The sequence below is a fragment of the Otolemur garnettii genome, unplaced genomic scaffold (genome assembly GCF_000181295.1).
Source record: "Otolemur garnettii isolate 467f Iridium unplaced genomic scaffold, OtoGar3 scaffold00033, whole genome shotgun sequence".
In the NCBI taxonomy this organism is placed as follows: Eukaryota; Metazoa; Chordata; class Mammalia; order Primates; family Galagidae; genus Otolemur; species Otolemur garnettii.
The window spans coordinates 3,840,837-3,864,403 of record NW_003852428.1 but is presented as its reverse complement, the minus strand read 5'-3'; the positions used below and the strand labels follow the sequence as shown (position 1 = coordinate 3,864,403).

The window sequence follows — 23,567 nt, the reverse complement described above, 5'->3', positions numbered from 1 at the left end:
TGAGTGGATCTCCTGAGCTCAGGAGTATGAGACTAGCCAGAGCAAGAGCCAGACCCCACCTCTACTAAAAATTGACAAAATTAGCCAGACTTTGTGATAGGAGGCTGTGTCTGCAGAACTCATCTCTAATGAAATTTGAATAAACTAGCTGAGAGATGTGCCAGGAGTCTGTGTCTCAGTTACTGAGGAGGTGAGGCAAAAGGATCACCTGTGCCCAAGAGTTGGAGGTTGCTGTGAGCTATGATGCCACAACATTCTACCCAGGGCGAAAGAGTGAGACTCTGTCTCAAATAAATAAATAAAATGCAAAATGATTTATATATATGAAGAATACTTATACTCAATAATAAGAGAAATAAAATCTCGCTCATAAGTATTTTCATATAGGAGATTAAAAATAAACATTATAATAATACAGAGATCTGATATAGTTGTAGAGAAACTGTTGCCTTTGTAGATTGCTGTTGGTACAAGTTGAAGCAGCATCCCTGGGGGCTAATTTAGCAGTCTCTATTGAAGTCTAAAATTTTTCAAGACACTGCTTCAGCATTTCACTTACAATCACATGTCCTAAAGATTTACCAGCACTGTGTGAAACAGCACCTGCCATCCTGCTATATTAGCAAAATGTTTAAAAAAACTAAATTTCCTTCCCAAGTAAAATTGGTAAAACAAATTATGGTAAGGCAATTAGAAAGAATTCTATTCAGCTACCAGGGGAAAAATGAAAAATATCTTTATGTATTGAAAAGAAATGATCCCTAGGTTATATTTTTGAGTTAAAAAAAAAAAAAAGAAAAGAAAAGAAAAGAAAGACAAAGCAACAACAACACAGATTAGGCTGGGCACAGTGGCTCAGTCCTGTAATCTTAAAACTTCGGGAGCTGAGGCGAGAGGATCTCTTGAAGCTGTATTTCTGGACAAGTCTGAGCAATAGTGAAACTCCATCTCTACAAAAAAGTGCAAAAATTAACTGGGTGAGCACCTATAGTCCCTGCTACTTGGAAGACTGAGTGAGCTCAGTGAGCTCTGATGATGTCATTGAACTCTAGCCTGGACCTGGGAGCAAGACTGTGTCTCAAAAAAAAAAAAAAAAGGGGGGGGTTATATTAATGTTTCATGATGTACACTGCCTTGTTTGTAAAATGAGATCACACACATATGTTTACACAGATCTAGAATTTTTCTTGGAATATAAACAATAACACTAGAAAATGTGAGGACTATTTTAGGTACAGAATGATGTGTGCCCAAGGCTCATGGTGGGAATATTAGTTTTATCTGTATCCATCTTTTTCCTTTTAAGAAGCGTATGCGTTGTCGGCTTGGTGCCTGTAGCTCAGTGGCTAAGGCACCGGCCACATACACTGGGGCTGGTGGGTTCGAACCCAGCCCAGGTTTGCTAAACAACAATGACAACTACAACAAAAAAAATAGTCAGATGTTGTGACAGGCGCCTATAGTCTCAGCTACAGGAGACTGAGGCAAGAGAATCTCTTAAGCCCAAGAGTTTGAGGTTGCTGTGATCAGTGAGCTGTGATGCCACAGCACTAGACTGAGGGCAACACAGTAAGACTCTGTCTCAAAAAAAACAAAAAAAAAGTGTTTGCAGTGTGGATCCAAATATAAATTAACTAATAAACACATAATGGGTACATAAATTAATTGGAGTTTTCTATAAAATAGTTACAGTATTCCTGTTACCTATGCAATGTTAATTCTATACTCAAGCAGAAAAGAAAATCAGCTTTTTTATATATAATAGCACTGCTTAATTAATTTGGTGTGGTATTCTCACATAATATTAATGAGAATGCTATCAATAATAATGCTACAATGAAGTGTAATGTTGAATTACTATAGTCTCTGAAGTTGTATGTCAGGGTTAGAATCCCATCCCTCAAACTTCCTTGATTAGTATCACCAGAAAACTTAATGGACAACAGAGATATACTTTTTCCTACTTGTAAATGAGAGATAATTGAAATTAATTCAGGAGGTTATTGGAATATTAAGTAAAATAGCAAAATATAATTTATAGATATCATAATCAAGATACGTCAAGGTTTCAGAATATTATATATCTCATTATTTCTGACAAAGTAATCTTTGTGGTACTGTTTACAATACTATTTTGCTTTCAGAAAAATGTCAAATATTGGTAGTAAGAAGTGTTTTTAGATTTTTTCTTATTGGTAATTTAAATTAGCATGCCTTCTTATTTAGTGATTATGAATAATGCTGGTTATCATTTTACCACTGATTTTTTAATTCTGATTTTTAACAAAATGGCGAGCGCATTTGAAGTTCACATTCCCATCCTCTCTTTCTGTCCACATTATAGGATCACATCTGTAACTCTTCCTCATTTCAAATTTATCTCCCTCTTCAGTTATTTCATCTTAATAATATGCCTTTGAGTAACTGACAGAATGCTACTTCCAGGCTAAAGCAAATCCATCCGACTCTCATTAGCCTCAGATTATTGGAATGACTCCCGTTTGGCTCTGCTCTTCTCTCTAAATGGCTCCACCTATCTCCTTGATGCATTTGCATCACCCAACACAATAGTCATCAGGTCTTTGTAGCTGTTTTCTTCTTTTTGTTAGAGAGTCCTAGTGCACCCTTCCCTAGTCCCCGCCGCCCACTAAAGGCACTCATTTCTTCTTGGGTGTTCTCTGCCTTGAAGAATAAACATAAATGAAGGCAAAGTCCTTTATCTTTGCTGTTTCTCTTTACTGTGTCCTTTCCAAAGCTCAACTACCACAGGTACAGAAGCTCAGTTTCCACTCATAATTCACAACTCCATACTTCTGCTTTGATGAAACGACAGATTCAGGTGAATCAGACACACACAGATTAGATTTGGTGCAAAGCCTACAATGCTGGTTTGTGAATAGCAATGGGGAGTGTCAAGGAAAATTCAAAAAAACAAAACAAGACAAAAAAGTAGGGATCTCAAGATGTTTTTATATGTTTGGAAGTGATACTACTGATTTCTAAATATATGGTGATTAAGTATTAGCTAACCAGGAGTTAACTATGAAATTTTCTTTAGAATAATTGATACAATAGTATACATTCAGTACACATTTAGTATACATACAGTAGCTCCATTTCCTACTCGATAATATAATTCTAATCCTGAGCTAGGATTTAACATTTTAATTTGAAGTCATAAATCTAATAGCTTCATGTAACCTATAAATGCATAAAACATTTTAAATATGAAATTAGTGAAATATTTTGCCAAAAAGAGAATATGAAATTTACATAAATTTGCCTATTTTGAATTAGGACTCTAAGGAGAGAACCAAAGGTTTGTAGGTATTTTACTTTCCAAAAAAGTTACTCCTCCCTCTTCTCCATTTTAATCTAAAATACAACTTTTCTTTATTTTCATTCTTAGTTAACATTACCAGGCATTGTGAAACATGACTGCAAAATAAGAAACATAATAAGAGTGATAAGAAAACAATAAAATAGTCAATGCTGTTTAATAAAATGATGTAGAAGTTAAAATACATTAAATGAATATTTAGGAATTTGCTTTAGGATATGTATTCAAATGCTCTTTCCTATTTATGGGCTCATAGGAAACAACTGAGAATTTAAATACATGAACATATAACAAGGATGACACATTGATGAACAATCACGGTAGCACACCTCCCTCTTCTTCATTTTCTTTATTTTGAAGAACGTTATTCAGAATAGTGTGTACAAAATGTAACTGAACATATCATTATATATTGCTCCTAAGAAAGAAAATGAGAGGATTCTAGTAGGAATTCATAATACCATAATAATAATTACTCATACTTCACTGCTATTATACATGCACCTGTAATTGATAAATTCTATTGAGATACTTTTTTGCAGAGAAAATCTATGTGATATTTAATGCATTTTCATTTACAGAGACTTCTCGCAAGCTTTTGCTGAAAGTCATTGACTCAATTTTCACATAATCTTCATTTTTAAGTGACTATAGAATTTCAACGTTCTGTATTCTTGAAATGATTACTTAAGTTGTAGATTTAAACCTTTCCATTTCAATATTTTCAAATAAAGTTTTTCAGAATTTATGATGAAAAATTTTGAGTGCAGAATTTATGCACTCAACATCTTCCTGAATACTACATCTTGTGAAAATGTTCTAGTGAGCTTTGAAGATGTAAGTACCTTTTCTCTCTATAACAGCCAGCGAAAATATTGTTGCATTGAGACTCACATACGTGGTATATATTTTGAGAATTAGAAATAAAGATATGTTCTGCCCAGATAACATTATCAGGGTTCTGCAGGACATACACCCACTCAAAAATGCTTTTATTTACCTCTTACAGCCACTCCCTGCTGACCCTAATGCAGGTTTTCTATATTTGTGTGGTCTATTCATATCAGGAAAATAAATTTTGGATATTTCCAAATGTTCCCTTATCAGGAAGAGACTCAAAATCAACTGCAAAAAAAGTTTCTGCCAATGTCTATCACATCACCCTGGTTTATTCTCTTCCAGAACTTGTTCTAACTATAATTACCTACTGCATTTATCTTGTTCATACTCCCTGCGTTTTATGGCCACAACTGACAGGGCTCATATAGAAAGTAACTGTGTCTTGACTCCCCCATCCCATCACTAACAGCAGGCCTGGGTTCAGGGAGCAGCTAGATGCATTGTATGTCAGTCCTTTCTGTTGTGCTTGCATCATCAGAAAATAAGATAAAAGTTACCTGATAATTTTCAGCCTCAACAACAGTCTCTTATCAGTTATTAAAATGTCTAAGAGAGCATTTTCCATTATTGAACTGTTATATAACACAAACACTGGGCACTTGAAATCTCTTTCGCCCTATGAAATCTGCAGGGATGGGGGTCAGGACAGCCCCTTCTCTTCGTTCCAACTACCCCACCTTCATCTGTGGCCAGGTTTGCCTTGACTGCACTCCTATTATTAAGGATAAAAATGACAAGGCCAATATGGTAGTCACAATTGCTATTTACAGGCCTTGCTGATGGTTAAATTTGAGTTGTTCTCCCATGGATCACTTGTTTACATTTTCTGGTTGATCCTTTCTCTGGAAATTATTAATTGTTACTCTTTATGAAGTATTGAACATCTAAAAAATCTTCCAAAGAAATAAACAGACAAAAACTGAAAGTATGATTTTTGACTTCCTAAGTCTTAACATTCAGTAGCATTGTTTCATTTAACACAACTCCTCAAATTGTCATATCATCTTTATTTACAAGGGCTTCACAAATGGAATATGGGTGACTGGCCTCTACTGTTTTATTCTTAGTTTTGGGGTCTGGGCTATCCCTTAGACAAAAAGGCTGATGCCTTCCTGTCACCCTTCTTTATCATTTATTCTCTCTCCCAAAGGCAGACATTTTGTGATTAGAGAAGTTATATTTTCAACTCTGTATACTTAATATGAGAGGAGTACTTAGAAAGTCCTCTAGGTATCCATTTAGATAATGAATCAATACTTCATTCCGAGTGGGCATTTAGAGCTCACAAAAATACAAAGGATGCTGTGGCACCTGTGGCTCAAAGGAGCAGGGGACTGGCCCCATATACCGGAGGTGGTGGGTTTGAACCTGGCCCCGGGACAAAAACTGCAAAAAACCCAACAAAGGATGGTCCCGAGGCTGGTACCACATACGTGTATATCTTAAGACAAAACAGGGGCAGGTTTCCATGGAAGTCTAAGCTGTGAGAACAAAACAACGGTAAAACCCTCCCTGAAGGGAAGAAACTTGAGAACACATTCCGAAGGAAGTACCCATGAAATAAAATTAAGATGAGTCATTTAGGAAAAGGCAGGGGACTCTAAAAACCTAAGAAGGTGTTGGGCAGGGTTTTTGATCTCAGCACTATTGATATTTAGAACTGAAAAATTCTGCGGGAGCCAGTCCCACACATGGTAGATGTTCAGCAGTGTCTCAGGCCTGTACCAACTTAAGGCAGTAGCCTCGCCCTCCTCTCACACACACCAAGTTACAAATTCCAAAAATTCCTCCAGACATAGATTTGGAACCACTCACTCAGCCTATTTTAAGCTCATCATACTCATTCAGGAGATGTAAGCAAATGAGGAAGTACTGAAGGTACAGGGTGAGACAGACTGTCAAAATATATGACTCATTCCATCATTTTCAACTATGGGAGAGTTTAGAGTCAGAAAGTGTGAATTAAAATATTTAAAAGTCAAGTGACTATGTAAACAAAAGCAGCTGTTTCAAAGTTGAAGAAGCGTGTTACGAGAAGGAAGGATGTTTCTATTGGCTACTTGACATGAAAGATGAGCGTTCTTCCTGGGTTATGTGTATTGATGGAAGAATAAAACCCTGAGAGGCTATCGGGGCTGACGTAGCTTATTGGGGGTCATGGTTAGAAGGAAATCTGAGGGAACTGTCAGAGGAAAAAAAAAAAAAAACTATAAATACCAACAGGAGTCTCAATCTGCTACACTGGAAAGCAATCTTTATTGTTCTAGTGCTCTGAAGACATCAGTTCTTCAAGGCGAAGGGATAAAAGTTGAGAAATAACTGAAGATGGTTCCTGTTTTAAAAAATGCTAAACAATTGATAACTAGACAAGACTCAGCAACAAAAATTGACGAATTTATATGCCAAATATATTCTATTTAGAGAAGTTTGTTAATGAGGTATTGTTACTTTGGGATGGCCTGGAGGTCCCCCAAATATCTAATAATGTCATTGGGGTTTTTTTTTAATCATGTAAAGGAAATGTAGACAAGTACTACAATTATTAAAATGTATATAGATAATTATGCTTTTTTTCCTATACTAGAATTAAATTTATGATTACCCCTTATGTTATTCATTCTTTTAGTGTTTGGGGACTTTTTTCAATTTCTGAATTTAATAAAAGTTTATTTTTAACATGATTTTAGTCCACTAAGATTAATTATTACATAAAATGCAGACAAAGTTTGTGCAATAAACAAAATTAGTAATTAGCTTAGAACTGTATATTCATTACAATGAAAAGGAATTTCAGATATGAACTCTGATGTCTTTATTTCTTTCAGATGTGAATTTATGAAAGACGAGAAATTTGAAATTATTTGTACTATGTAGCTGGATCAAGCGAGAGGAAACTATGATCCGAAACTTCATGTAAAAAAAATACTAAACTAATGAAAAATAAGTTTACAATCATTGTGTTTCTCTAATCTCAAATTTGGAAACTTTTGCACAGAAGGTTATAAAGGGAACATAGCTCAAAAGTAGACTTTTTGAATTTCAACATTAGAATCCCTTGCTTGGAAAAGATGATGAAGAGAGGGGAGCAAATAGGTAAGATATTTCCATATAGTCCTATAAATTTCTGTGTGTAGACATGTCTCAAATGTCAGAGTAGATTAGCTCATGGAAAAGAAAAGAAGACCTCATGCTAGATATATTTTCGTTTACAACATATTTGACTTAATGATTTAGAGGAAAAGGAAAATGCTTCTCAGTATTGAGAGTTGAGCAAAGAAATGCTTTCAGTTCATTATGGAGGACTTTGTTTCATAATTGAATAAAAGAATCATAGCAGTGACAATGTAGCCACTGAGTTTTGTTTCTCTGTTTCTCTCTCTCTATTTCTTCTTCTTTTTTTTTCTAAATGGGTTTTAACATATACTTCACATTTATAATATAATGATATTAAAAATGAATATTATATATATACATATATATATATATATATATATATAGAGAGAGAGAGAGAGAGAGAGTCACTGACATTATCATGCTCTTTGATTTCTTAGATGAGAAAATGAAGCCACTTTACCATGGGGGGGGAGAAACAGTGGCAGAAACAATATCACATCCTAGGTGTTCTGATTGCCAGTTACTTGTTTTCTTAAGCTTCCCCCTGCTTTAAACCTAAGAGCAATCATGAGTTTTCCCTCTGCTTTAACTTCATAAGCTATAATGGGTTTTCATCCGAGCTGTTACATGCATCCATTTCTTCTAGGATCTTATTAAAAATACTTTGGGTATTCTTTTAATTTTCTCCCTCTCCACACATGTGGTTTCTAGTGTTGCCCTCATCCCACCAGTGTAGTTCCCTCACTGCTCCCTACTCTCAGCTCCCAAAACATTCCCCGTACAGCGGCCTCTCTCCCGCGGGTCTGATGATAGGAACACACATTACACCCACGGCCACACCCACCTACAGGCACTGGGACACTACGCATTCACATCATATACCCACGGTAGAAGAGGTAAAACCTGGAGGAAATTTTTTTGAAGGTAAGAATTGACTATGCAGTAAAATTAATTATAAATAATAGTAGAGGCAATATGCAGCAGATTGTAAGTATTTTATATTTCAAGATGAAAATATATCGTTGCCTCCACTTGTATTCACGATATGTTTATTTAAAGAGTGCATGTTGAATGTTGCCTTTTTGGCATATACAACTCTATACGTTTATACCTAAAGTAAGATTTTTCATTATATAAATAATTAATACAGTATGATACAAATAAGTAATTAATACAATATTACATTATAGGCAAGAAATCAAAACATTTGTTTCACAGATCATGACATGAATAAACAACAGAAACTACAGAATGCCTTTGAAATATAAGCTAAAAATAGACACTGGCTGCTAAGAGTAAGAGAAGTGTGAGAGCAACAGCTTCTAATCAATTTTCTGGGCTCTGGGAGTTCAGCATGGTCTATAGAGAAAGAAACGGGTAAACACATTTCCATTAATTCCTCGTGCCCGTGCTCAGTAAAAAGTTTTCTAATTTGCTTTTATAAAGCAGAAAGGAGGAAGAGAATTAGAATTGTATATCCAGGTTTACATATCTTAAGTTTACCAGCTTTAATGGTCCATAGTGATTTAAAATTCTGGACTATGTTTTTCTGCCCGAGAGCCAAGTGGCACCAGATGGCTGAGGGAATTCAATTCAGTGTGACTCAGGTTAATTCAATCAGCTAAATATTTATTAAGCTCTTGTCTAAGAGATAGACATATGAAGCATAGTTCTTAAGTTCAAGGTGTTGATATTTTTAAAAGAGAAAAATATAAGAAAGTAAATTAGAAGTAGTTTGGCTATCCCTAGTGAGTACATAATTCAACAATTACTGAATTTTTCCAACATTTATTAAATCTTCATTAAGAACTAAAGGGAAATAGCTGAAAATAATCCAACTAACTGTTATGTCCAGGAGGAACGATTTACTTTATAGTTTCTATAACTCAGATTTGTGTTATTATGTTTTACACGGTTAGTTTCATAAACTAAAAGTTGCCTGTTGGAGTAACCCTGAAATTGACCTTCACTATGTGTTCCCTGGCATTCCAGCAAGAGACCAGTGAGAAGTCCGCTATTTGGGGTTTTCCAGGGAGATTGCTGAGGTCGGTGCGTCTTTTCCTTCCCTTTCTAGTCAGTATTAAGGTATTTAAATTAAAAGTATTTAAACTTTAATGTTAACTTTCCCATTTTACCAGATGTTTAAGAAAGACTGAAATGATTTAAGTATGACAAAACATATCAAAATGTTTTCATCTCTATGAAAATGTAGTCCCTCAAAAATGGTTTTTCTTAGAAGACAAAAACTTTTTGTGCAAATTTGATTTTTGAATGAAGCTGTCAGAGTTAATGTAAAAGTCACCCACACGGTAATGTATCCACCTTGATTTCATAGTGTTGATGTGATGGACGTTCACGGAACTGTATCTGTTTTCTTGTTAGTTTAATTCCCCTCTCTTTGATATATTCCTAAAAACTGTCCATAAAAATAATAACAGTATTCAAATTAATTTCATCTTAAGTTCTCAAGTTGACTAAGGCATTATCTAGCATTAATTAGATTCAAATGACATCACTAAGGAAAATGTGAATTTAACCTAGAATATAAAAGCATTCACTGTTCCTTGCATGTTTCACATCGCATTTCATTCCCAACCACAACTCCTTCTCACTAACTTTATAACAGGATAGAATGAAAACGCCTCTGTCCATCTCATTCTGTGCTTCAGTAAACTATTTTTAACCTGCTAATCTTCCAGTTTGATTTTCCTTTATACAAATGCATCTATTGTGTGACTTAAGAAAAGTAAACAACATTCAAATCTGGAATAAGGTATCTTAAAACTGAACAATGTTTTAGCCCTTTAGTCACTTTTTAAAAAAAATGACATGTATTTTCCCATTCCTCAGAACATTAAGCAATTGTTATTTATATTTTTATTTAAGGAAACAGGGTATCACTCTGTTGCCCAGGCTAGAATGCGGTGGCATCATCATAGCTCACTGCAACCTCGAACTGTAGGGCTCAGTTGGTCCTCCTATCTCAGCCTCCCTCCTTCCCCCCATGTAGCTGACACTACAGGCAATGCCACCATGGCCAGTTATTTTTCTGGAAAAAAATAAAAAAAAAACATTTTATAGAGATGATGTTTCCTTGTGTTGCCTAGACTGGTCTAGACTCTTGGCCACAAGTGATCTTCACATCTCAGCCCCAAACTGCTAGGGTAACCGCGGTGAGCCACCTAGTCCAGAAGTGACTTTTAGGTGTGTCTTTTCTTCCTCTCTGAAGTCAACACAAATGTGAAAAACACACACACACTCTCATTTAAAGGACTATATTGACTTACATTTTTTCTCACTATCACTGGGCTTTCTAGCTAAAAATTCCAAAATTGAAGTTTTTAGTACCACTTTAATCCATCAGTTATTTGGCAAAATTATTTCTAGTAATTTTTTTTTTTTTGGAGTTTTTGCCCAGGGCTGGGTTTGAACCAGCCACCTCCAGAATATGAGGTGGCACCCTACTCCTTTGAGCCACAGGCGCCGTCCCTATTTCCAGTAAATTAACTTCTGCATTTGTCATGTTTTATTCATTCCACAGATTTTTCAAATTAGAATTTATATCCCATAATCCAAAATGCTCTAGGGCTAGTTAGAAAATTCAATTTATAAAAATGATAGACGTGATCATTTCAATTTTTTCCTCAGTGAAACCAAACACATAAAGAATGGAAATAATTGCCATTTCCATACAGACTTACCTTGCCCACATACTGATAATCGGATCCTGTATATTCCTCCAGTAAGAAAAACTGATTCCACATCCAACCACGTTTTTGACGATGCAGAATTTTGCCATCACTCTTTGATACCCGTGTACTTAAAGTTCTTTGTTGTGGCACCGGAGTCCTTCTGAACATTATCTCTGGAGAGCAGAAATGTGGCAGGCACACCCAGAGAAGGAACAGTAGCAAAAATTGATATATTGTCATAGTTCACTTCTTGACAAATCCCAGTGTGGAGGAAGAGAAAGTCGTCCTATTTTTCTGGGTTGAATTTTATTCTTTCAGCTGGTTTCCAACATTTCATCAAGGTTCTGTGTAAGTTTCCAAAGCTTCAAAACAAAAACAAACAATGATCAGTAGACAACATTAAGAATGTTACCTATCACTATAAATAAGTGGTAACTTTTTAAAATAACAGCAAACAAAAATGTTTATTTGCTCTAATTTTCCAGAAATTATGATTCGTTTTGTGAACCATTACTGGTCTAGAGACGTGTCTACAATTTATGCAGAGAATTAGAGATAATTTCTTTCAGACAAATTCTAAAGGGACGCTATTATGCTTTTCTCTTTTTCTTTTGGCACTTTAACAGTTTTTAGGAATTTTAATGCTGATAAACGTGGAGATGCAGTTCATTCTGCATGTCAGTTTTTCCAGAGTGATTTAACATAAATTAAAACTTTGAAAACAAAATAGTATATACATGATCTACAGGAATCATGCGTTCTGTTCTGCCATGTAATAATATTTAAAATTTTTTTTAAATAATGTCACAGTTTCTTCCTATTTCTACTCAGAGTTAAAAGTAAAAGGCAAAAACAAATCACAACAAACAAATAAAAACCAGGAGTGCCTCCTATTGAAGGCCTCTCCTCTTTTCTCTCTCAGGTTGAACTGTGGAACCCAGAGAATTTCCTATAGTAGAAAAAAAAATTACTAGTGCAGAGAAGTAATTTATAATATAATCATAGCAGCGAGTAGGCAGAAGGGATCATGTTGTCTCTACCCTGGAAAACTCACACCATCTGTCCATCTCTAGCTACGTCTCCTGCCACTACCCTGGGCTAGAACTCCATGACACCTCCGTCTCACTGCCCCTCCCGTCACTCCTTTCTCAACAGAATTCCCAAGGGAATCCTACTCAACTATGTCAGATCATGTCACTTCCCTGCGTGAAATATGTCAATGGCTTCTCATTGCATTTTGAGTAAAAATCGAAGACTGCCAAACAATGCTGTCCTTGATGGCATGCTTCCCACCTCCCTCTCAGACCTGTTTTCACTTCAATTCTGCACCAACCCCCCAAACTGCCTCCTCTCCAGCCCCAGGGCCCTTCTTGCTTCACAAGGCACCACGTATCACTTGCTCCTTTCCTCACCCAGGAGCTTTCTACTTATTCCCTCTGCCTAGAATTCTTTTCTTATAGATATTCACTTGGCTAGATGGTCTTCTTCTCAGACCTTTCATTGAACGATTCCTTGATATTTCATATATCTGAATATGTTCTACATATATTTCATTTACTTATCATGTATATATCCTATAATCCCATGTACAAAGGAAATATTTCTCTTTTTTTTCTACTGCATTCACAGTGCCTGTAGCAAAATCTTTCACATAATAAATGCTCAATAAACAGTTTAAATGAATAAATTAAATATAAGCTGATGCGAAATACTTGACTATTAGTAGGGTGACCAGATTTTAACATTTGTAAAGCGGGATAACATGGCCGGGGGGCGGGGCAGGGCAGGGCCTGACAACAATGCAAACTTTGATAAGCAGTTCTCCATAATCACTTCTCAACGATTATTTGTTATTATTACAGTTTAACATTATAAAATTAACAAAAATAATATAAAACTCATATTCTGGTGAAATAGCCACACGGCAGCCAAGAAAACCATATATTCCCTTCCTGTTCTCCCGCCTGGTCCTGCATTCTTTCCAAAAATCGGGACTTTTTAAAAACGTCGCAGGACGTGGGACAAATTGTTCAAAAGGGGGACTGTCCCACCAAAAGTGGGACCTCTGGTCACCCTACTATTAGTACTCCCTCTATATTGTTAAGCCCAAGTATTTATTTGTGTAATTGCACATTTCAAAATCATAGGTATTTTTATATTATTTGCTTATGTTACTGTTAAGATATCATTTTTATGTGAATTTTTTGTGTAGGTTGTATTTTGTTTTCCAAAAGAGATGGATTTTATTTCACTAGATGATAAAACGTTCATTGTACACAGTGGTTTGGTGATCAGAAGAACCGAGTTTTTCCTCTCTAACATGGCAATGCATTGTAAGTGCTCTGTCATTCACATTTATGCTTTCATCTGCAATTATCTGTTAGTTGTCTGTTTACTTGTTTTTCCTCATTATTAGGAAGATTCGAAGGTTAATATAAATATGCCACAGAAATAAGATGAATGGTGAAGCCGTTTGTCCCTTGAGTGTATCAAATGACAGTAGAGCCCGCCCAGCCCATGGAGACAGACGCCACGACCGATATAAATTGCTTTAAAAGATGCTCTGGAATACTCAGAGTTTAGAGATCGCCGGATAAATAAAATGGCCTTATATCCCAAAGCACTGAATTTACAGAAACTCAAATTGATTGTATTCCAAGCACTATGATCATTTACCTAAATATTTTCTGCTTTCGTTTTCTGATGTATGAGAATCAAATGGTATTTTCCTAAGTGGCAAGAAGAGTTTGTATAACTGCATTTTTTTCCCTCTCTTCCACAAAAGAAACTTACTATAGCAACAACCATCTTCATTTTATTTCTCTTTCTTCATTTAAAAAGAAACAAACAAACAACTGTCAGCCAATTCCAGGCTGTATTGACGATCATCTTCCATAAATTACAGCCTTACCCATAATGTTAAAATCCTATACATCAATATTTTGGGAAGGAGTAGGTGGGAAATATATCTATCAATGTTAGTAAATAATTTGAGACCCATATAATGCATGACATCATTTTCTTTGTACTGACTCTAGTTTCAATGATTTAATGAAAAATTTCCTAAAGAACTCATCATCAAATGCATTATTGGTACTGACAGAAGGTAACGAAAATGCATTTTACGTAAAACTATATAGCATTCAACAAAAACATTTCAAATAATAACACAGCAAAACGTGTTAGGAGAAATATAAATTTATATTGTAAACACATTTATATAATAAATATAAAATTATATGAAAATATCCCAACATTTAATTGGTCCACAGTTAATTCTTCCTACGTTCTATGCAGCTAAGAGCGTGTATGTTAGTTATGTTGAAACATTTCACCTTTATAATCAATTCCACAAGTAATCTCTCTTTTTGTGATCAGACACAGAGATGGTTGCCATTTCTATTGGACCAAGTATAGAGCTCTTACAGAGTCAGTCAGTAGCACCACTGTTTTTCTTTCTTTCCTAGTTGCTCTCAGCTCTCTTATTTTTCCCTTACTCAATGTGCCACATTATTTTAAGTGATTTTCCTTTCATGAAAACATCATACATTATCTCCTCGCAGGTTTTCTTAACCCCAATCTTTCTTCAAATATCCCCAGCTGGGTGTTAGCTAAATTACTTTTCCACACCCCTCTTCTCCAAGGCTCAAATCAATAAACATTTGAACATGTCTAGTACAGGAAAATAGCATCTCAACTTTACATAATACTTTATTTCAGTATCTGGAACCAGAGAATTTTTTGAATTTTTTTTTCACATGTCTAGTTATTCTTTATTTAACCTTGATAACATCTAACATATATTAACTACTTCCCCACTAACATAGACTACTGAATGATTTCCAGGTGCTTACACCTCACCGAATTTCCATCATGAGTCAACGTCACATTGCTATGGATATATAAGTGTATCAGTAAATGTTGCTTTAATTAAGTAATTAATATGCTTATGAAAGAGTCTTTTGAATATGCTGGACTATTTATGATGAACAATAAAATCTAAACTTTAGAATCTAAAAATATTATATAAAGGAGCTGTTGTACTTATGAACAGAACTGTCATTAAGAGGGACCAAGTGGGTTGAGACTACAATTGAACTAGCACCCTGAATGAAAATGCTAAAATTAGTGAATTCTATGTCAACTCCAGTTAAATTCATTTTCAGGAAATGCTTTCGAAACTCAGTTTCCTCATTTTAATCTCAAAAGTAATTTAATGTGAATATCATATAAAGTTTAAGAATTACTAAACCATCCTCTAGCTTTCTGCATTCCCCTGTTTCCTTCTTTCCAGTGCTTCTTAAATTTTAAAACACATTCAGAGCTCCTTGGTCACTTTTTAAATGTCTATGTTCTCATTCATCAGGTTGGAGGTAGGGCACGAGATTCTGCCTATCTAACAAGCTCTCCTGCCACCCCAGGGCAGCTCGACCACGTGCTCTGAGCAGCACACCTGAAGATCTCCCTCAAACCCAAAATCATCTTCAAAACTTGTCTATGACCTTTTCTTATTTCCTGTTTTAGAGCCCAGACCTGTAGCCTACCACAATGATAGGAGGATAAAACACAGGATGACGGTCAGAAGAACTTGTTTCTAAATACTCTATGTCTTATTCCAATTTTTTTAACCTGCATAATTTGTTTGATTCAAGTCTGCGCACACTTTACTAATTTTTCTCCTGATGATGGTATCAACTCTGTTTTTATTTGTATTTGTCTCATTGAACCTCATTTCACTTTTACAATCAGAGGATGTTCATTCTTCTTCTGAAATACTTATCACAAATATTTTCTCTGTGAGCTGTTAATTTTATTATATAGGCAACCAAGAATAGCAGAATATAATATGATGAGTATTTTGGCACATCTCAATTACTAATTAAGTCTCTACATATCACAGCTGATCAATTAAGCTATAATCCATCCTTGGCTAATCAAAGGAATTAGTCATTCTTCACTCAATTGATTATGTTGATTAGAATCTTAATGTACTAGCTTTTAAAAAACATTTTCCATTTATAACAGTAATGGAAAATGCTAAAGAATACTGAGACCAAATCCAAGCCTCTATGGATAGAAATTTTAATCCTTTTAGAGTTTCATACAACTAATACAGTCTAATGAAATTTTAGCATTGAGAAAAAAAGGGACATTTTTCTGGTGTGTTTATACAATTAAAATGAGTCAGTGCATACTAAATACTTCCTTTTTATTCAGCTGATACCATTTTATGCATCGAGCATAAAGCACTATGTGAGATAATTGAATCAAAGCATTACACTGAGGGCTGAAATAATACAAGTCCATATGTTTGATCGTATTTTCCAAGAGTTCACTACACATTACCTACTGTGCTCTAATATCATAGAAAATAAGTAATTCTGCATAAAATATTTATCACTCTAAGTATTCTGCATATATATTTCTGTTTAGACAGTAACTTGAGAGCAGGATCTTCTGTTGTGCATACAAAGTTACTAACATGGGGGATTATACAAAATATTCAATATATATTTCTCAATTGGATTGACCGATTCTTTCTAAAATATTTCATTGAGGACACTTGGTCCCTTTCCTTAAAAACCTGTCAAGGACCGCCTTACGCTCGTATCCTATTTGTATTTAACATGCCAGAGCTCACATAAAACAATAATCAAACAGGAAATCAATACATATCTGTTCAATGAAATATGCAACACAAAGGTTTGCTTGTCTCAGATAAGTTATCAAACACTGCAAGGATTCTTACCAATGCAGAAAGAATTGCAAGACACTCTGGTCCTTGCTATTCTCCTCAGATTAAAATTTCCCCTCAAGCAAAACCGTTTGAAATTAGTTTTATTCTTTAGGAATGTGACCTGCACACTAACTGGTAAAACAGTTCTCCAGCTACACTGCGTGCTAACATCTGCACATGATAATTTGCAAGCACCAGATGCAACCCATATAAATTAGCGGCAGTGGGTAGATAAGGCGATGGCAGGGGTAAATTGGGCTGGTGAATGAGGCACAACACTCGATGTGGCTGTTATCGCTAAGATTCCTGCTAATAGGCTAAAGAACAGCATCCAAGAGTTCTTGCTCCTCTCTTGGCAACCTTTTTAACTCAGCAGCAAATATGACAGTCCCAGATGTAACTTGATCCACAATCAAGTTAGCGGTGCTAATACAGCTGTGGTATCACACCTGCTACTTGCTGGAGGTCTCGTTTTACTGTAGACAGGATTTATTTCATTATGTGGAGACTGGTAGCAGGAATGCTCTCAGGGTAACTTAAAGACGTACGGATAAAAACCATCTGGTCCCCAATTTCCTTTGATCCAGAACTTGAACGTTGTCTGTAAAACTATGAATGAAGAGATTGGGAGAGAGCGTTGGGAGGTTTATTAGGAATCCCTCCGTGATATGAGTTGCTCTCTTCACCTAATGCATTATTATTACACTATCAAGAAATAAACAGCCACTGCAGGAAGAAAGAATCCATTAAAGATCATTTTTTTCTTCTACGAATATCTGCTGTCCACGTACAAAAGAATAGCATGTAAACTAAATCACATTTTCTGCGCAAGTACAAATGAATAGTGCATAAACTAAACTGTTACACGCCCTAACGTGTCCCAGTGTGTGAGTAGGTAGAATGTGCATTCAACTGGGCTTAAACTGTATTGCAAAATGGGTTTTTATTGATATGCCTAAAAATGCAAAAATATATGTGATGTTCGTTTGTGAAAATCAGTCAACGGTATAAATACATGGAAAGACACAATTGGCCATTAATAATCCACGTACGTTAAAAAGGTGTAAACATAGTCATTTACACAGGGGCTAAGTACAGTAATCACAAAGGAGATCTGTGTGGCATGTATTTGGGAGATGGTCAGGCTTAAATTGTAGAAGCAGAAAAACATTTATGAGCACTAATTTTAATTCTAATTATGCTTCAATATTTGCACAGTACTAAGAAGTCCACTTGTAGATAGCCTGTCTTATCTTCACATGGAGGCCCTTTCTATGAAAAAGGATTATCTCCTGAATTATAAATCTATAGCTGAAATATAAAATTGGAATAACATTGCATTAGTTAAATTTCATTCTCTTGAGAGCAGAAAGGGACCAGAGTGTAATTTACTTTCTATTTTCCAAAGTGTTTGACTCAGTGCTACATTGTACTTTTGTAACAATTTTTAATAGAACAAAAGAGACATTACCAGGCTTATTTTATTCTTTTTTAACATTTCTTATAATTCTTAAAGGTATCAATGTCTCTCTGAAACATGTTATTCCTTATGCAGATATTTCAATGCCATACAATAGTAAGTACCTCAATGAATTAGTTATTGAACAAATCTTTGTATGTGATTTTACTTTTACATCGCAACGGAGTGTGTTTAGAATTTTCTTTCTATAAACAGTATATCTGAGGCTTAGAATTACTCTTTCAGCAAGGTCTACCGAGCCACAAATTCTGCTAGATGGATATTGTCAATGTAAACAAAACTGAAATGGTTGTCACCATTGAAGAATGAACAATTAAAAAGAGGACCTAAGGCAAACATGGGACGGGGATGCTAAGACATCTTTTTTTTTTTTTTTTGAGGAAATCATGTTCTAGCTGACACTAAGTGTCAGTGCACGTGTGTGCTGCAAGTGCATGCATACCCACGTTTGCAGAGACATGTAAAAGCTAAAACGAGTTTCAAAAATAAAAAATGAATGTAGAAACATAATGGAAAGGAGACATGTTCCATAAATTGGAGAAATGGGACATGGGTACATAATGGGTCATGAACAGGGAGAAGAATGTGCAAAACTCAGGGCAAAAAATGGACATATATACCAAAGTATTAAAGAAATGAAATAATTCCACTTGCACGACAATTGAAGATGACCAAGTTCAAACTCAAATTTAGACTCAGCCCAGACACAATGTGGAGTCCAAATCAGCCAATACTCCAGCCAAAGTTTCTCTCCCTTAGCCACCACTGCTCTGTGACTTACATGAGCTTTTGGCAGTTTGCCTTCATGGACTTTTCCTTCATTAAAAAAAAATTAGAAAATTAAGTATTTGCTTTCACCTAGAAGTTAATTTTCTTCTCCAGTTTTAAAAGAAATTAAAACATTTTTGTGGGTCCCGAAAATTATTGTGGGCCCTCAGCTGTGGGCCTATTGTGCCTCGTGGGGAAGTCTGGCCAGACCTCAGCATTAAACATATGATTGTGAACTTCTGAACCCAGTTTCATAAATCAATTTATTCTCCTGTGGGTGAATCTGACAAATGTGGAAACAGTTTCAGGAGTAATGTTATGTGATTTTCTCAGTCTCAAAGAGTTAGTGTCATACCAGAAATATTACTTGGGTCACCAGATTTCCCCTTGCACTGTCCTGAAGTCTCTTGCATAATTTAGTGATAAATTGATGTTATTATGATTAACATTTACACTGTAATGCTCTCATCTGGGAGACATCCCAGCTAGCTGCCAGTTTTCTGAGTACAAATAATATGGATACACTGGGAGTGGGAAGAGAATGAACTAAAGACGTCTTAGAAGTATTTGGACACACATACGTTCTGGGTAAAGAATATCTGTTCAAAACATTAAAAAAATGTGTTGGACATCTAAACTCCACAGACTGCTTTTGATTTGAAACTTTTTTTACATGTTTTGCTTTAAGTACACATTTGCGATTCATGTCCTCTTAAGAACATAGAGTCAATAGTTAAGTTTTCTTTTGAGAAAAATTATCCAATGTGCTCAGTACTATTAGGAAACCAATTTATAATGGCTCAGACTTTCATATGAAAGATAAATCACAACTATGGCCCTGGATGAAGGAGGGAAAAGGAGGGGCATGAGAAGGGAGGAGGGAAGTTCAATGGAGGGAGGGTGAATGGTGGGACCACACCTATGGTGCATATTGCAAGGGTACATGTCAAATCCATTTAGCATAGAGTATAAATGTCTTAACACAATAAAGTAAATGAGATGATGGCTATATTAACTAGTTTGATGTAAGCTTTCCCAATTGTATTGAAACCAACACATTGTACCCCATAAATGCATTAATGTATACATGATCTATGTGTTTATGACTTAATGAAAAAAAATTGTAAAAAAATAAATCAACGGGCAGTGCCTGTGGCTCAGTGGGTAGGGTGCTGTGCCAGCCCCATATACTGAGGATGGCAGGTTCAAACCCAGCCCCAGCCAAACTGCAACAACAAAAAAATAGCCGGGCATTGTGGAGGGTGCCTGTAGTCCCAGCTACTGGGAAGCTGAGGCAAGAGTATCGCCTAAGCCCAGGAGTTGGAGGTTGCTGTGAGCTGTGTGACACCCAGCACACCAAGGGCAATAAAGAGAGACTCTGTCTCTACAAAGAAAAAAAAATTAAAAAAAAAAAAATCAATCAACAACTGTGTCAGTGGCCAGCTGAAGGAAAGTTTCAATGAGTTAATAACGTAAATTTGTTAATAGAAAAGAATTTTTTAATTTTCTTGAACAATATGGATGACACATTAAGTGGAGTCTTCTCCTGACATAACCCCCTGACATTGATCTTACCATTCAATCCCTTATTCCCATTATGCAATTCCACCTAAAATAAAGCTTGGAGGTTTTCATGTGGTAATTTGGGTTTTGTGCATGTCACACATTTTGTGTGACTATTTTTTGTTGTATATACATCCAGAGGGAAATCATTACTATCCATCAGAAAGTATTAGAATGTCTGTTTTGGTGAATCATTTCATGCCTGATTCCAGTGTAATACTAATCTCACCACTACAACAAAATCTCACACTTATTAAAGACAATGAAATTTGTAAGCGTTCAGACATTAAAAGGGATTATACATTGGTCCTTGCAACAATTATATACTTGATCTGTATTCAATCACAGTTACTGTGGGAAGCAGAGAAATTCATTATTTCAGTAAGATTTTGGTGGGCTAAGTTATCAGGGCAGAAACAAAACAGCACTTCTAAATTCTAGACCATTGAACCACAATCTATAAAGTATCATTCATTCAGTTAGCTGCAAAGCACTATTTGAAGCAGAGCGGCACTCAGCCTTGCCTGTGCCCCTTGCGTAGGTGGTACACCTTTTACATAACCCACCTGTGCTTCAGGGGCACCTCCTAAATTTCTTCATGGCAATGTTTATTACAGGATGTTGCACACTCATGTTTTACCTGTTTCCTTAATAGGCATTCTACAACTTGGAAGAAGGTATCACTTTATTGCTCTGCATGTTTCTGTGCATCTGTGTCCCTTTCACCACCTGTAATGGACTGAGTTAATCAAGTGAAATTTTTCCTTTTATCTTCTCCTGCCTCCTACTGATACAGGGTGAGCACAGCCAGCACCCAAACTAGGGGAGGATCTGCTCTCTCCACCCTGGGAGCCCACAGAGGAACCAGTGGGTTGGAGGGGCCAGCCAACTGCTGGTGGACCTCCAGGTTGCCAGCTGTGGGAGCACCATGGGGTCTCTGCCCTGGCCTCTGTCTCCCTCCCCTTGCACTTGCAGTTTCCCAGACCTGGTCAATTTCTTGTAAGTTTCCTAGGCCTGGGAACAGGAAGGGATCTACCCATCCCTTTGTTGGGCTACCTATAGACCCCCTAACAAAGGACCCCGGGGGAGATTTTTTTCTGACGTGTGTTTTTCCCTGTGCCAGGAGCTTTGGTGCTTTTTCTCTGTATTCTTTTCTGTAAAATAAATTCTGTCTTACCACTGATCTGTGGTCCGTGGATTCATTCTTCTAATCCCCAAGACCAAGACCTACTGAAGAAGAAATTCTGGTAACACTACCACAACCTAAAAAAATGTGTAGTAGACACCTTAGGGCAGGGAGGCAGAGAAAAGATATTTAAAAAAATGTTAACAGTTTATTTAGATTGAGTTTTTTACATTCTTGCCCCTAAATCATCTACGGAGTGAGAATAAGGAGCATAGGGAAAAATAAGTCTTCAGGCCTGATTTTTTAGAATAGGAACTTCCTGAATTCCTTCACTGCTTCTCAGAATTTCTTTTCTAAACATGTATGTTCACCCTTTCCAATATAACCAGTTATGATCAACCTCATAACTTATCTTAGAGTATAGAACTTTTACTGATAACGAATTTATAAAACTTGGATTTCAAATTTTAAAGAAGATATGGGATACTTTACTAAGAAGAATATGTTCCAGCTTATTAAAAAAAAAAAAAAAGAGGAAGAAGAAGAAGATATGGGAAGAACAATCAAGGGAGAGGATATGAAACACCTGTGCTCTATCAATAGGAAAAGACGACAAATGTAATAAGGAGATACCAAGAGTTGTATAACTGGAAGTGTCAGCCTCTGCTTTCCTTAGCTTTAGTTGTGAAGCTCATTCAAGTCTACCTGCATGTTGTATCTTTGAATTCTAACACAAAACGAAAAGGCACTATATATACAGAAAATAGAGAAGAAAATACTCCTCAAAGTGTTCTATGAAGGTAACAGTACTTTGATTCCCAAACAATAAAAGATATAATTACAAGAGGAGAAAACCAAAACAAAATTGAAGAACAATAACTTTTATGAAGATATAGAATTTCTCACCAAAATATCAAAAAGTGGAACACATAATATATATGTAAAACATATATATTTGTTTTTGTAAAACATATAACACATAATTACTTTATTTTAGAGTAAAGTTGATTCAACATTCAAAACGCAATCATTTTCATTGTGATATCAATAGATTAAAAAAACTTATTATCCCTTTTGTAGATGAAGAACAGGTATTTGACAAAATTTTGACCTTTGTCGTGATAAACATTCCAAACTAAGTAGGAACAAAATTTAACTTAATCTTATGCAGAGCACCTACAAAATCCTACAGCTAGCATACTAATGGTGAAAAACTATAAGTTTCCCCCTATATAATCAATAACAAGATACATATATCTCATTCTGCCACTTGTACTCAACTTTGAACTGGTAGTCTGAGCCAAAGAATTAAAGCATGTTGAGGAAATAAAAATAGAACCGCCTCTGTCTATGACTGCCTCTGTTTGACAATGCTATGATCTTATACTTAGAAAATCCCAGAAAATTTACTATAAAAGCCACTAATATGATAAAAAAATTTACGAAGTTGACAGGAATAAAAGGTCAAACAAAATGGATTTTTTTATGTACTAAAAAGTAGCAATTGTAAACTTAAATTAAAAAAAAAACCACTATAACTTACCAAATCACAAAAAAAAAAAAAAAAAATGCAATATTTAGATAGACATATATCCAAGGTCTGTATGCAGAAACTTTTACATTTTTAATTGGTAAAGATTTCTCAGAGATGATATTAAATTGTAATGCATAAAATAAAAGAACTGACAAATCTGACTTTATGAAAATAAAGTCTTCAAAAGACACCACTAATAAAATGAAAAGAGTTATGAACTTAGGGAAATAACTGCAAAACACATATTGTATAAAGCATTTATTCATTCTATATAAAGAATTCTCAAAACTCATTAAACCCAAACGACCCTGAA

General features: G+C 35.5%; 1 protein-coding gene across 3 annotated transcripts in view; it reads right to left on the bottom strand.

The window, feature by feature from the left end:
• The window catches only part of CDH10 (cadherin 10), a 155,426-nt gene that overhangs the window by 85,233 nt on the left and 46,626 nt on the right, over positions 1–23,567 (bottom strand). For 2 of the 3 annotated variants that reach the window (XM_003789535.2, XM_023513075.1), the window contains exon 2: positions 11,056–11,408. In XM_003789535.2, the coding sequence (XP_003789583.1) occupies positions 11,056–11,286 (231 nt within the window). In that variant the 5' untranslated portion in view covers positions 11,287–11,408. Of the gene's footprint in view, positions 1–11,055; positions 11,409–23,567 lie in introns of those variants that run through there. The other variant, XM_023513074.1, reaches the window with a different exon arrangement.